The following is a 16,223-nucleotide window of genomic DNA, read 5'->3' as shown; positions in this document are numbered from 1 at the left end:
AACTAAGTTTGCCGATTTATTAACTAAACAACAAATAAAATAGAGTACATTACACAACAACATAATAAAACATAAATACACTTTACATTAACTTTATATACATTTAATATTAACGATGATGATGACAATGAGATGTTGGGGGAGGGGTGGTTAGAAGGAGGTGCTCAGCCCACCCCCTCTTCCTCCAGGTAATCAATAACAGATGAGTGGGCAGGCACAGAGGCAGGCACAGTGGCACCACCAGCAACGAGCCCTAATCGAAACATCACTTTTTTATGGTTCTAATTGTAGACTCATTCAGCCCAAAGACTCTCCCCATAGACGTGTGGTGGGTAATTGTCGGGCGTAATACGCCGCCACCACGACGGTTAAACATGTACCTCCAATCAGGGGCCCATAGGGGGCAATAGTGGGTCCGGTCTGTACGAAGTCGGACTCGTGGGTCAGGCAACCTGGGGAACGGTTAGGAACCAGAGGGGGACACCCCAAACCCCCAGTGCGGGCTGGGGGATTGCGCAACAATCTAGGTCCCTCCAGAAGGTCCCAGAGAGTGAGCATGGCCAGGGGCGGAGTGACCCTGGGAGCCCCATAAAAGCCGGACCCCAGAGCAGCTCGAGCCAGTCAGCGTCAAGCCGAAGACCCAAGAGCTCACCTGAAGATAGGACCCTGGACCCCAAGCTCCGCCGTCCTTCTAAGGGCCGGAGCTCAGTGAGGCCAGTGGTCAGTAGGCTAGGACTCTGAAGATCCCCGAACCCGACGTCCTTCTCAGGGCCGGGTCTGAGTGGGCCAGTGGTCGGAACCCGAGGACCTAGGCTGGGTCGGGTCAGCCTCCCCTTGGTCCCGTTAGCCAGAGGTCTAAGAGTGGTTGGTCCCAGTGGCTAGGGCACGTTAGCCCGGAGGCTGTACCTCCTTAGGTTGTTGGGTAGAAGGGGCCATTACCCCTTCGTGTTAGGGACCTGTGTAAATTGTTAAATGAATACGTGTTGCCTCCTAAGAAGACTCCGTCTCTATACAACCCACTACAGACGCAACACTCTCCCCACGTGCACAAGCCGATCCAATAACCCATCACTCTTCTTGCTCTGTTTGTATTTTTCTCACCTTCACCGCTCGCTGCACGCTTTTGGTCCATGATTAAGGGGAAAATAAATGTGAACGATCAACGAGGAAAATATGCGGTTGCGATGTGACTCGGTCTTTGCACTGTGAGAATTACGACAAAACAAAGGGACAGCTGATAAGCTACGACGCAGCGTTACGGGTGGCTATGGTTGGTCACGGGGTAGTGCTGTGGTGCGGAGGAGAACTGTGGCCCAGAAAAATTTGTAAATGCGCGTTGCAGACCTCATGCTTACCCTTGGATACTCAAATTTCCATGCCGCGGTTTAGTAAATCTACCTCCGTGACTTTAATTCTAGATTTGAAGCTTTCGTGACTGCAACGATTCACATTCTTAGGTTTTTTCGGTAAAGTCACGCAGGTAAAAACATTAAAAAGTAAAATAAAATAAAAATAAAAATCACGACGTTTCGGAGGCAACACAAGCTTCCGTCTTCAGGTGGTACAGTCACAGCCACGACAGCTGTATCAAGTAAATGAGAGATTGCAGGAGTTACCACTGCGTTTATATAATGGTTGGAGAAGGTGGTGGGGCAAGGGCCGCATACTTATTATTAATATGGTAAGGTGAGGCTTGAGACTAAGAATAGACTGCATAACAAAGGCTGAGCCTTGGTTATGGAGAGGTGCGGTTTGTGACTCAACCTGTAACAAGAAGACCACCACTAAACATGGTAAAACAGTAATGGTTGTCTGTCAAATAAGATTGGCAAATAAGTGTAGTTAAATCTTTTTTGCATGGTTAATCACATCTTTCCAATGATTACTCAGTTTGTAACCGTCATCACGGTTGAAATTATGTCTGTGTTTGTATATTTGTATGGCTTCGTGTACAAACCTTTGATGGTAGCCAGGAGGTTTGCAGAGAACCTTGGTCTCGGAAAATACAATTTCATGAGAGCCCACCGAGTTGTAGCAATGATCGGCAACGGCCGAAGAATCAGTTCTGCCGTGTTTCAGATCTGACTTGTGCTCGCGGACACGATCAGAAACATGACGTTTCGTTTCTCCAATGTAGCAATCACCACAAATGCAACTCAATTTGTAGACTCCAGGATACTGTAAGTCAGGAATGACATCCTTCACAGATGGAATCAAATCACGGATTTTATGCACTGTACTGAATCGGACTTGGATCTTATGTTTGTTTAGAATTTTGGAGATCTTTTTGGTCACGCCTGCTATGTATGGCAACGTGATAGTTTTGGTCGGAGTTTCATGTGGCTGTTTCTGTATGGTGGGAGAGACAGCTTGGCGGATAGTGCGGTCAGAGTATCCGTTCATCCTGAGGGCCCGATGTACATGTCTTAATTCACCGGCCAGGTGGTGTTGGTCAGCAATGCCATGGGCTCTGTGGTATAGCGTTTTGATGAGATAATTCTTTTGAGATGGGTGGTGGTGGGAATCCGGTTTCAAGTAGGAATCTGTGTGGGTGGCTTTCCTGTAGACAGAATGTCCCAAGGATCCGTCAGGCCTCCTCTCAAACAGAATATCCAAGAATGGTAGTTTACCGTCTTTCTCCACTTCCATGGTGAATCTGATGGATGGGTGTCTAGAATTGATGTGGTCCAAGAAGTGGTTCAATGCTGAGAGGCCATGTGGCCAGATGACGAAAGTGTCGTCCACATACCTCTTCCACAAGGAAGGACGCAGGGTGGATGTCTGGATGGCGTCTGATTCAAGCTTTTCCATGAACATGTTGGCTATAACTGGTGACAAGGGGGAGCCCATAGGGGTACCCTCATTCTGTTTGTAGAAGGTGCCATTCCAGGTAAAATAAGTGTTGGTGAGGCAATGCCTAACCAGCGCAGGTACATCAGAATTCAATCCATGTTGGACTAAGTCCTCAATTATTGTTAGGGTGTCCGGTACTGGGACTTTGGTGAACAAAGATACTACATCAAAGCTGACGAGGATGTCATCAGGAGATAGTACCATGTCCTTAACCATAGAGACTAATTGGGTTGAGTTGAGTACTGCCGAAGAGGTCTTGCCTGTGAAGGGGAGCAGAGTATCTGATAGAAAACAGGCTAGTTTGTACGTAGGAGAGTTTATCGTCGACACGATGGGTCGTAGCGGGGTGCCTTCTTTATGGATTTTGGGAAGACCATAGAGTCTGGGAGGTCTAGCCGCCGATGGTTTTAGAGAGGGACGTTTGCTTGGTTCGATTAGGGAAGTCGAACTCGTGATGATACTGTTGGTTTTTGTCGTTAGGTTTTTAGTGGGATCGTTTTTAATTTTGGAGTAACTCCCATCATTAAGAAGGTCCAGGATTTTGTTGTTGTATGAATCTTTATCCATGATGACCGTGGCATTGCCCTTGTCTGCCGAGAGGATGACTATATCATCTCTCTTTTTTAGGTCCGCGAGTTCAGAGCGTTCGTTTTTGCTGATGTTACTTGTGGGTTTCTTAGCATTCTTAAGAATAGTAGCTATTTCAGCTCTTGCTACATCTGCATGGATGTGTCCTATGCCTCTGAGGGCTACATCAATCTGAGAAATCATATCCTCTACTGGTATATATTTAGGAGTGACGGCGAAATTTAGTCCTTTGGCCAGTACCGTCTTTAGATTGTCAGAAATTGGGATGTTACTCTGATTAATCACGGTCTTGTTAACATCCAGCTTTGCGATGTGTGGCTCTGGTTTCTTCTTAGATAGGAAGAAACCAGAGCCACACATCACAAAGCTGGATGTTAACAAGACTGTGATTAATCAGAGTAACATCCCAATTTCTGACAATCTAAAAACGGTACTGGCCAAAGGACTAAATTTCACCGTCACCCCTAAATATTTACCAGTAGAGGATGTGATTTCTCAGATTGATGTAGCCCTCAGAGGCATAGGACACATCCATGCGGATGTAGCAAGAGCTGAAATAGCTATTCTTAAGAATGCTAAGAAACCCACTAGTAACATCAGCAAAAACGAACGCTCTGAACTCGCGGACCTAAAAAAGAGAGATGATCTAGTCATCCTCTTGGCAGACAAGGGCAATGCCACGGTCATCATGGATAAAGATTCATACAACAACAAAATCCTGGACCTTCTTAATGATGGGAGTTACTCCAAAATTAAAAACGATCCCACTAAAAGCCTAACGACAAAAACCAACAGTATCATCACGAGTTCGACTTCCCTAATCGAACCAAGCAAACGTCCCTCTCTAAAACCATCGGCGGCTAGACCTCCCAGACTCTATGGTCTTCCCAAGATCCATAAAGAAGGCACCCCGCTACGACCCATCGTGTCGACGATAAACTCTCCTACCTACAAACTAGCCCGTTTTCTATCAGATACTCTGCTTCCCTTCACAGGCAAGACCTCTTCGGCAGTACTCAACTCAACCCAATTAGTCTCTGGTTAAGGACATGGTACTATCTCCTGATGACATCCTCGTCAGTTTTGATGTAGTATCTTTGTTTACCAAAGTCCCAGTACCGGACACCCTAACAATAATTGAGGACTTAGTCCAACATGGATTGAATTCTAATGTACCTGCGCTGGTTAGGCATTGCCTCACCAACACCTATTTTACCTGGAATGGCACCTTCTACAAACAGAATGAGGTTACCCCTATGGGCTCCCCCTTGTCACCAGTTATAGCCAACATGTTCATGGAAAAGCTTGAATCAGATGCCATCCAGACATCCACCCTGCGTCCTTTTCTGTGGAAGAGGCATGTGGATGACACTTTCGTCATCTGGCCACATGGCCTCCCAGCATTGAACCACTTCTTGGACCACATAAATTCTAGACACCCATCCATCAGATTCACCATGGAAGTGGAGAAAGATGGTAAACTACCATTCTTGGATATTCTGTTTGAGAGGAGACCTGACGGATCCTTGGGACATTCTGTCTACAGGAAAGCCACCCACACAGATTCCTACTTGAAACCGGATTCCCACCACCACCCATCTCAAAAGAATTATCTCATCAAAACGCTATACCACAGAGCCCATGGCATTTCTGACCAACACCACCTGGCTGGTGAATTAAGACATGTACATCGGGCCCTCAGGATGAACGGATACTCTGACCGCACCATCCGCCAAGCTGTTTCTCCCACCATACAGAAACAGCCACATGAAACTCCGACCAAAACTATCACGTTACCATACATAGCAGGCGTGACCAAAAATATCTCCAAAATTCTAAACAAACATAAGATCCAAGTCCGATTCAGTACAGTGCATAAAATCCGTGATCTGATTCCATCTGTGAAGGATGTTGTTCCTTCTTAATTTTAGAACTTTCGTGACTGCAGGAATTATTATTTGGTTATTTCGGTTAAGTCACGTCTAAAGATAAAATAATAAATTAAATAATAGAATACGACGTTTCGATTGCAACACAAGCAATCATCATCAGGTATAATGAAATAGCGACATAAATTCTAACCAGAAAACTATAGACAGACATATTAGCAGACAGATATCACCAAGATACATAGCCAGAGCAACACAGGTAACAGAGAGGGGTGATCGTCTCTGTGGGGTGGCCTTAAATAGACAGAGGGGGGGGCGGAGGCAGAGAGAGGGAGGGGGGTTAGAGAAAAAATTAGCATATCAATGAGTGGTCAACAGACGTGGTGCTGCAAGTACGATGACACGGCAAGCAAGCCTGAAAATCAGGAGAAGGACACACTAAAATTAAATAACCTAGTAAAATATCGAAATGTAATGTAATACAACACAGAGGGTCGGTCAACACACAATTAACGCATAGCCTGGTTGATTACGTATTTCAAAGATTGCTAAGTTAGAATTTAAGTGTGAACATTCTAAAGAGGACACAGGCAGAGAAAACAAGTCGCCATAGAGAGAGAAAAAATATAAGCTTGTTGTTCCTGACTTAAAGTATCCTGGAGTCTACAAATTGAGTTGCAGTTGTGGTGATTGCTACATTGGAGAAACGAAACGTCATGTTTCTGATCGTGTCCGCGAGCACAAGTCAGATCTGAAACACGGCAGAACTGATTCTTCGGCCGTTGCCGATCATTGCTACAACTCTGTGGGCTCTCATGAAATTGTCTTTTCCGAGACCAAGGTGCTCTGCAAACCTCCTGGCTACCATCAAAGGTTTGTACACAAAGCCATACAAATATACAAACACAGACATAATTTCAACCGTGATGATGGTTACAAACTGAGTAATCATTGGAAAGATGTGATTAACCATGCAAAAAAGATTTAACTACACTTATTTGGACCATCTTAATTGACAGACAACTATTACAGGTTATTGATAGACAGCCAGTCTTGTTTTACCAGGTTTAGTTTTTTCTATTTTCACACTTTTGTTATGTAGGCTAGGCGTAGTCACAAACCGTACCTCTCCATAACAAAGGCTCAGTCTTTTTCTTGGTTCTTTCGGTAAAGTCACGTAGAAGGGAAGTAATAAAATAATAAAAATAAAACATAATAAAACAATTCTCACGACGTTTCGGCCACAACGCAAGCAGCCATCCTCCGCCTGAGGATGGCTGCTTGCGTTGTGGCCGAAACGTCGTGAGAATTGTTTTATTATGTTTTATTTTTATTATTTTATTACTTCCCTTCTACGTGACTTTACCGAAAGAACCAAGAAGATGAATCCCTGCAGTCACGAAAGCTTTAAATCGAAAGCTCAGTCTTTTGTTATGCAGTCTATTCTTAGTCTTCAGCCTCACCTTACCATATTAATAAAAAGTGTGCCGTACTTGGCCCTTCCCCTCTTCAACCATTATATATACGGAGTGGTAGCTCTTGTAATCTCTCATTTACTTGATACAGCTGTCGTGGCTGTGACTGTTCCACCTGAAGACGGAAGCTTGTGTTGCCTCCGAAACGTCGTGATTTTTTATTTTATTTTACTTTTATTAATTTATTTATTCATTACCTACGTGACTTTACCGAAAAAACCTAAGAATATGAATCCTTGCAGTCACGAAAGCTTCAAATCTAGAATGAATGGTAATCTTTTGATGCCACCGTCCGCCAAGAAATGATTTCGGAAATAAATCAAGGAACCGTCCGATGAAGTCTAGGGCACGAGTCAAATCTGTCTTTGGAACACGGAGCAGCCAATCGTCATCAGGGCTGGGTGCTGCTATACGGCAACAGACTGTAAAGCTTCGTCTTCAGCCGCTCCTATAAACATTCGTCTTCCGACTACTTCGGCATTACAAGAACTGATTTTGGCACACAACCCCGCAAGATTTCCTGACCGGGGTTTGCAAATCTCGAGAAAATAAATAAAATAAATAATTGTTGCTAAAAGTGTGCTTTTTTTTATACCGCACGTACTGGTGTACCACCAATATGTTTATGTATTCATCCCCATGCCTTTTACTGCCAGTTGGTTAAAGGCTTCCAGCTATGGTAACTAGGATTAGTGACTCATGAGGGATTGCTGTTGTTGCTCTGAATTGGTGAGAATCACTCGGGTATGAAGAAGCCCCCCCCCGGCGTCACGAGGGATACTGAACCGAGCTGTGTTTTTTTATTTTCCGTGCGTTGCAGCTATCTGGCATACAGGAACTTCATGATTGACACCTACCGGCTCAACCCCCAGGAATATCTCAGTGGAATGGTGTGTCGGCGAAGCCTGGCTGGGGATGTGTGTGCTATTATCAGGTGAGATCGGCCTCCTATAGAGCAGTGCCAAGTCAAGTTTATTTGTTTAACCAAAATGAGAACTCACGAGACCACGGTCGTCCCATTTGCAATAATGATCGCACCAATCATGATAAACATTATTAGCCAAAATTGTAATCACATGTAAATTGTCGCCCTCTACTGTAAAAAAGTGTAATGATAAATAATTCAACCATAAAGCTGAATGGTTTACTATTTATAGATATTTAGAATTTACACCTCGAAATTCCAAGTTGAACACGTGCATTGCAGAAGACGTGCAGGTTAAAGGAATAATCTTTGCTGGCAATAAAAGCAGGTGGCCTTGGGCAGGATACTCCTCAAAGGCAATCTTGGCCTTTGTTTGGGACTCACGATGGAGTGGCTGCCAAATATAGGGAACTCTTCCCAGAGGGCAGCCTGCTAACATGCAGGTGCTGGGTGACATGTTTACATCGCATGACTGACAAGGGTCATGACGGCTTCTGGGAAGGCAGTGTTCATCACAGCTGATGAAAAGTGGCTGGCTGTATGTATGTATGTTACACTTCTTTAGCACCATACGTACGTAGACAGCCATGCTAACCGTTCCAATGGGAGGTGGATGTCTTATAGGCACTAAATTAAAGGAAGAAGCTGGTGATCCCTTCTTGGATAATGTCATTATATCACTGATATTTAACGCATTTCTTTAGAACTGCTTTTTCTGTTTAGTTTGTTGTCCTCCCCCGCACCCCGGATTAGCACGGTTGGCTACGTACGTTGCTCAAGAAGTTCAACACATGTACATACATTACGAGGCCACGGAACGTGAAGAATCTGAATATTTATGCTGAAGAAATTCGATGAGCTATAAAGCGCTTTTTCACAGATGTTCAGTAGGGGCAGATCAGAACTTTACAACAACAAACAATACAAAAACACAATAGAAGTGCAAAATATAGGAAAGGTAAACAAATCACTTAGAAAATATACATAAATAAAAAATGTATACAAATATATAAGTATATTTTGTGAACTAGGTGTGTCAGCGCTATGCAGGCGATTGTGACGTGGTGCATTGCACAGCTGCAGCGCGAGCTCGGAACCTGACCAGAGTATCACTCGGCTTGTTTAGTGCAGGCATCGGGTGATCGGTAGTCAAAACATATTTGCACCTCGTTAACGATGGAACATTCACATCGCTGCACGTGAACTTCACCAAGTGAAATAAATGTTCCGTGAAAAATTACAAAAAATATCTCGTGACAATTAAATAAAAACTGAGCCAATAAATGGTTCCTCCTGAATTAAATCTTTATTTAAACTAGGTGAGAGCCTGGTTTAAATAAAATATTGGGTAATCAAGTGTATAATTTAATGTGGAGCCCCTTGAGACCCAAACAGTCTCCCTTGCGAGGGAGATCTAAGTCACAAAACATATCCAACGTTTAACACATTCAACATCAGTTAACAATATGTGATTGTGGGGATTAAAAAAATAATTTATTTTATGGTAGGGTACATTAAGGTACATTCTTGCTGTGGTATCGTATGATATTAGCAGTATCCAGTCTTCTATTTGCTCTGTCATTACATCTCCCTTAATGAGGTCTCGTCCTATGAAATAAACAGCGTTGTGAACACTCATCCTGCTCAGGTGAGAAACCAGCATCACTTCCTTGTGACAGTTTAGTACGTTATCTCCTTGTTGTATGTGTGTATGTACGTTGAATTTATTTCACACCGTATGTAGCCAACCGTGCTAATTGGAGGTGCGGGGGGAGGAGTGATCATACCAACATTCCTAGCCGTTTAACCCCCGATGAGAGTGACTTCTATAGCGTGTTGTCCAGTCAGCCGTCATGTGACCAAAAGTGTGGACACATGATGGAAATTCATTGAGACAGAAAACCATCTGGCATGGTGATTACCAAAATGTGGTGTGCGTGATTTTATTACGTTTTCTCAAAGCCTGCACTAGGACCAACAGTCTATTATTCATACTTCAGTATGTCCTCCACCTGGTGAGCCAAATTACAGCTGCAAAAGCAGCACAACAGATGAGCAATATACAGTACGTAATAGGCTTACCATATAAGTAGATCAGCGCGCGACTGTTTAACCCTGTGTCCACAAATTCTCATTCTCCCGTCTTCCATTACGGCTTTGCGCTTCATGGAGACATTTCTGCCCCCTGGGATTCGTCTGCTTGCCAATGTGCTGCCCTTTATCTGGAATAAATTATTATCCATAAAGAGCAGTGACAATGTAATAAACCAGAAGGGATAGTGGTCATGTGGGGGGTTGGGGTAGGGGTTTGTTGAAAGAGCCACACAGCTGACTCTCCGGTAGCAACAAAGCAGCTTTGCATTTGATTGTCAGAGATAAATCACAAAATAGGTGCTTTCAATGGTACCTTTGGCGCTGGAAGTATTTTAGTTTACCACGTAGTAAGTAGGCTTTCGCGACCAATATTATCTATAATGGTTTTTTTTTGGTTAGATCACGTAAGTGTAAATCTATCAATAAACCCACCACCACCCGACACAGCCCAGTTAGTAAGGTTTGTCACGTAAACAAAACATGCCAATTAGTTCCTAGATCGGCACACTGGTGTGTTGGAGAGTAAACCCACTGCAACATTTACAATTCGAGTACTATGATGTTTCGCCGGTAAATACAACCAAGCCTCATTGGCGAATTGTGGAGAAATCCTCCTCCTGTTTCGGTCTTGAATAAAAGAAAAAAAACCTTATGGATCAAAGTATGTTATTAATATTGTTAACTAACCAAGGTGATTTATTGTTATCCACATGATAGCCACTAAATAAATCCTGAGGATGCCCTGTTGACTTGGGGCCGCGGTGGTGCTTGGGCACACGAGGAAGGTGTGACGCAGAATGTAACATATCCCATTCCGGCCACGGGCAAGTCATGCTCATCGCGTGATGTTCAACCTCCAGCACTGGCAAGCGACAAGTGGGGCTAGGGCAGGACACGGCCGCTGGAAAGGATATGATGGCTGATGTTGAACTTCTTTCAACCCCGTACATAGCCAACCGTGCTAATCAGAGGTTTGCGGGGGAAGGACAACAAACAAAAAAACTAAATATGCTGGCCAGCAATAATGATGGAATGTCAGTCAAGGGGAGAGAACGCACGCCCCGGGAAGATGTCCCTCGCCCACGGGAGGGATGACATCCGATCGAGTGCAATGTCCATGGTGGATCATCGCAGCGCCTTGGGGAGGTTCGCGGTTTGAATTGAGTGGGCCGCCCCGATTAATGCTGCAGATGGATTAACTGTGGAAGTCCGCGCTGTCCACTTCGCAGTCAGCGTTAAGGATCCCTTGACGTCCTTCACGCAAATTACTCGGTTGGAATCTACTTAGAAATCATCGCCCCCCCTACTGAGAAAACTTGGCAGGACCCTCCTGAATGAGTCATGAGAATCAGCTACACTTCCCTGGATAAACGAGCAGAAAATAATAATAAATTAAGGATAAACAGGTCCCTGCTGGGTGGGCTGGTAGGAAAGAATAACCAAAGAATATAAACATAATGTATTATTACACTTGTTTAGCCAGGAAAGCCTCACTGAGTCTAAAGGTTTTTGTAGGGTCCTGCCAAGTGTTTTCAGTAGGGGGCGATGTTGCTACACCTAATCAGACGATACGAAGGGAGAGTTTGAGGCCTAGTTCTAGGCTTTAGGCCTAGCTGTAGGCTTTAGGCCGCTGTGAGTTAATTTTTAATTTAAATGTTTTCATTAAAAACTATCTCAGGGAATTATAAGGGAATGTTACACTTGTTTAGCCAGGAAAGCCTCACTGAGTCTAAAGGTTTTTGTAGGGTCCTGCAAAGTGTTTTCAGTAGGGGGCGATGTTGCTACACCTAATCGGACATCGGACGGACGGACGATATAATCTATTGTAGGCTGGTTCACTTCGTTCCTACCAGTATAATTTACACTTGTGTAATGGGTTCAACTGAGTCGCAGACGTAGACTTAGAGGCAACACATTTATTCAGTTCCAACACACGGGGTAACTTTCCTCTTAACATAATAACAACCTATGGTGGTGACCACCAGGCTAACTACACTAGTTACAACGTAACTGCTAATACGGACTGGGACCAACAGCTTCGGCCCGGGTCCACGTGTTGGAGACTCGTTGAACGGAGAACGTAGACAAAGGGTTTCTTCCAGGATGAACAACCACCCCTGTACCCGGCTTCTATTCTCTGTGGCGTGGCCGGCTCCGTTCTTGGCCACATCCACCTTCCAGAATCCTCGGGAAGGATCTGAGTCCCAATCACGTGACCACCCCCCACCCCCTCTTGGGGCCCCTTTGTCAACTTAACCGGTCACGTGTACTCCTGGGTCAACCAGAGTGCCATGACCTCACGTAACCTCATCCTTCGGCCGGCACCCACACACCCTGTCTTGTAGGGTCGGCACTGCAGGCAAAGCGTGGTGTCATTCAGTGCTATTTTTCAGCGCTCACCGGGCCCCTCTAGGGCTGGTACTACACCCACACCACTGTGGTATCTGCGATGTCGCTACACCGCACGCCGTGCCCGTCTAGGGCCGGCACTGCACCCAGCATGTTGACATCCAGCGATGTCACTACACTTGTAAGGTACATTTCATCTGTAGATGTATATATGTTGAGCTTTTTTCGCCCCCGTACATAGTCAATTGTGCTCATAGGAGGTGCAGGGTAAGAACAAAAAACTAAACTCACACAAAAAGCAGTTCCCAATCCAGCAGCTTGAGGGAGGTCTCCATCCAGCAGTGGATTGTTTGTGTCTGATGATAATGATGAATATAAAATAACGCATTACAAGCTAGCACAAGTGTTAGGCCCCTGAGACCCTTAACCACGGGCACGGATATTCAACGTCTGCTCATGTTGGCTGGGCACGCCTCGACTCCAGGGTGCATGCGTTTCTGGAGCAGTGGGGGCTCATAAACTACCAAGTGGACCCGGACAGCAAGCCTTCTCCTACAGGGCCACCTCCCACCGCTCACTTCCACGTGCTGGCTGATGTACCCAATGGCATGGCACCGATGAAGCCAAGAGGCCCTCAGGTGAGAGTGCACAGAGTGTGGCGACCCACCACCCCCCACGGGCAAGTGAAGTGTGTGCAGGGGCGCAACTATTAGGGGGAGTGGCAGCGTTATACAATGTATAGGGGCCCTGCCCCCGAATCAACAGTGCAGGGGCGCAACTATAAGGGGGAGTGGCAGCGTTATACAATGCATAGGGGCCCAGCCCCCGAATCAACAGATTAACAAGTAAACTATTTTAAGAAAATTGATAAATATTTATTTATTTATTTAAATGACCTGCGGGCTACCATTGACCAAGCCCGATCAACGCATCTGGCTATCATATCAATAGAGAGGCATAAAGTTCGCAATCCACCTCCTTTGAGAAAATCCTAGAGCAGTGAGCCTCGGCATGAAAGCAAGATGCACGATAAATTAATTGTGAGTTGACTTGTACCTTTACATCTCTTTTATTAATACTGTCACTGTGAGACTGTCTTCCTTTAAACCCAAATACACAGTGAAACTAAAATAATATTTTTAGTTATAGCCTACATATAATTGTATACAGGTTAAAAACATCTGTAGCTATTTCAGTCAAAGTGAGTCGGATCTTGCATACCCTAACTTGTTGAATTTAGTCGTTGTGCCCCTGAGAGTGTGCTGTATTTGGGCCAACTTCACCCATTCACACTTTTGGGAAAGAGGCCACTTTGTGAGTAGTAGGAAGAGAGTATCTCCTTTGTGCTTTATTGGTTTCATGAATGTGCATAATAAATACAGGAGTTTGTGAGAAGGGGAACTATATATATCGCTTGAGCAGGGTGGGTTTATGGTGGACTATGTAAACCATTTGTGAATAGTAGAGAAGTGTCATTTATTGCAAATACTGGTGTTTAAAAATGTTGGTAATGCCTATGCTTCTCAATGATTTTGATGTATCTATTGATGCGTGAATAGAAGATGTTTGCCTGTGTGACGTAAATACCTTGTTGATTTTTTTCACGTGACAAGAATACCGTATGTGGGTCCAGGTTATGTATTCCCAAGTTGCGAGACGTATTCGCAGCGGCTTTTGGCTTGCCATTGAACAATGACGGCCACCGCTTGCGCGATTTCAGATGCACTTCTGCGATTTCAGATGCACTTCTGCGGCCGTTTGGATCACTCTTCCTTTCAATATTAGCAAGCCCCTTGAGCTTATTCACTATTAAATCATCTAGAATGAAAGCTAATTTCTTTAGAACTGCTTTTTGTGTTTAGCTTGTTCTTCCCCAGCACCTCCGATTAGCACGGTTGGCTACATACGTGTGAAGGAAGTTCAAAATAAAGACGTACATACGTATATATATACACGAGGAGCAGTGCACTCGGGCTTGACAATGGATGGAGATGGCCCTCTAAAAAGGTGTGCTTTTGCAGGGCCCTGCCTCGCAGGTCATGCTGACCTTGGTGGACCGCGGACGGGATAAGCCAGCAGAAGTGCAGAGTTTTGGGCTGCGCACAGACATATACTCCAAGAAGAACGTCTCTGCTAAGGTATTTTGCTACCTCCAAATCAATTTGGGACGCTGGCGGCACGAGTTCAACACGTGTCAATCTTTCACAACGGACAGTGCATTCCAGGACATTTAACACGTATATTTTTATGTTTAAGATAGTTACTAGTGAAGTGAATCTGGTTGCACCGACTCAAAGTGAGGCACCTTGGAGACAATGCATAGTATACAGTGTCCAGTAAAACGTTTGTGTTGCTATTACCTACTCGCCCAATTGAAATCTGGCTAAATGTATAGGTTTACCAAAAACCAGAGCAAAAACCACTTTGCAAACATGCAAACGCTTTTGCGCTTACAACTACTTGTCAGAATTATAACACACCTGTTGCATTTATTGGCCTACACTAGACATTGCAAAGACAATATCAATATTATCAGAGCATGTTTGTTTGCATGTTCACCACAAATATGTGTGGTTAATGCAGACTTGATTCCTTGCAATAATGTATCTATTTGCTGTTTGAACATCTTAACATACCTCCTGTTTTATTGCCAGAAAGGGTAAAACCTATTCTTGTTTTTAATACTTTGATATTGGGAAAAAATGTCCCATGATGTAAATGTATTGTGTCCGCAGAGCAAGGCCGCAGCAAGTGCATCCCGCGAGTGGCTGGACCATGAGACATTGCTTTTGCTGGAGGTAAGTTGCAATTCATTTAGATTGCAAATTGGCGTGATACACTAATAAAAGTAAAAAACGTTGTTATTTTACCAGGTAAGCCCCACTGAGCAATTTAGCTCTTTTTTTTTCTCAGAAGCGACATGGCCACAAATGATAGCTCAGCGAAGTGGCTTATCATCATATGGAAATGTATAGCATCCAAATACTCAAAACGCGTGTTTATAAATGTTGAGGGAAAAACCAAAGGACCCGGAAAAAATATCCACACGACCACGGGGAGAACATGCAAACTCCAAATATACAGCAGGCGTCAGGGTCGGGATTATAACTACAACCTCCTACACACCAGGCGAGGGAGTTAATATCTCACCACTGTGGCACCCCAGACATTGAATGTATTTGTCGATTACATGAATTTCTTATGCTGCTTGGATCGAATTTTGCATGCAAAAATTAATTGTTTACACGGTTCCTGCATATTTTCTGCAAATTATTGCGCTCATTGTTGGAATGAGACAGAATAGAGGCAGTACATGAGGGACAAAACAAGGTAACAGACAGTGCGGGCACTACTGATGGTGACCGTGATATACGAGAGAACAAATGAGGCAGTGTAGACCTTGCAGGTGATATGGCAAAAATGAGGCAGCTTAAAGCAGATGGTGTAAAGGAGAGAATATGAGATGTATGTGCCTATGTTGACCTTCTTTCGCACCGTACGTATCCAACCAGAGGTGCGGGATACAGTAGATGACACAGCACATACAAAACTGACACTACAGATGAGTCGGTGAAAACACGACGTGAAATAATCTACTCAATTTATTAGTGACAAAAATTGTGGCATTTCATCAAACGGTGCGGGGGGTGAATCGTGACATTTATCCTTTTTGGTGGTTTCCCAGGGATTGAGGTGTGGCTGACTATGCGTATAAAGTGACAGAAAAGCATGAAAGCTTGCAACCAGTCCCGCGTGAGTTAGACAACGTAGACAAAGCCTACCTCTGCTGCGTGCTTGTTGGGTATTAAAAATAAATAGCATATTATTTTTTCCTGTTTCCATTCCAAACCAAGCTAACACGCTTGGCCCAGCTGCAGCAGCTACTCTAATAGGAAACCTTTGCCGAAGGGTTGTAAAAAAAAGCTCGTACTACACTATACATTAGGTTCTGTCGCGTGCACAATGTGGGCAGTGGTAAGTGGTGTGTTTTTGTCTCCTTTGTGCACATGGAGTGGTGGTGCGTTAAGCAGACTGAAACAATCCTAAAAT

At 44.3% G+C, this 16,223-nt stretch overlaps 1 protein-coding gene across 4 annotated transcripts in view; it reads left to right on the top strand.

The window, feature by feature from the left end:
* LOC144951463 (SWI/SNF complex subunit SMARCC2-like) overlaps positions 1-16,223 on the top strand; it is a 111,218-nt gene that overhangs the window by 55,077 nt on the left and 39,918 nt on the right. For all 4 annotated transcript variants that reach the window (XM_078881755.1, XM_078881756.1, XM_078881753.1 and 1 more), the window contains 4 exons: positions 7,626-7,739; positions 12,658-12,811; positions 14,195-14,311; positions 14,909-14,971. In XM_078881755.1, coding sequence (XP_078737881.1) covers positions 7,626-7,739; positions 12,658-12,811; positions 14,195-14,311; positions 14,909-14,971 — 448 coding nt within the window. The remainder of the gene's footprint in view (positions 1-7,625; positions 7,740-12,657; positions 12,812-14,194; positions 14,312-14,908; positions 14,972-16,223) is intronic.

The sequence above is a fragment of the Lampetra fluviatilis genome, chromosome 62, assembly GCF_964198595.1.
Source record: "Lampetra fluviatilis chromosome 62, kcLamFluv1.1, whole genome shotgun sequence".
Lineage (NCBI taxonomy): Eukaryota > Metazoa > Chordata > Hyperoartia > Petromyzontiformes > Petromyzontidae > Lampetra > Lampetra fluviatilis.
The sequence above is the reverse complement of the archived record's forward strand: the minus strand, read 5'-3'. Positions and strand labels throughout refer to the sequence as shown.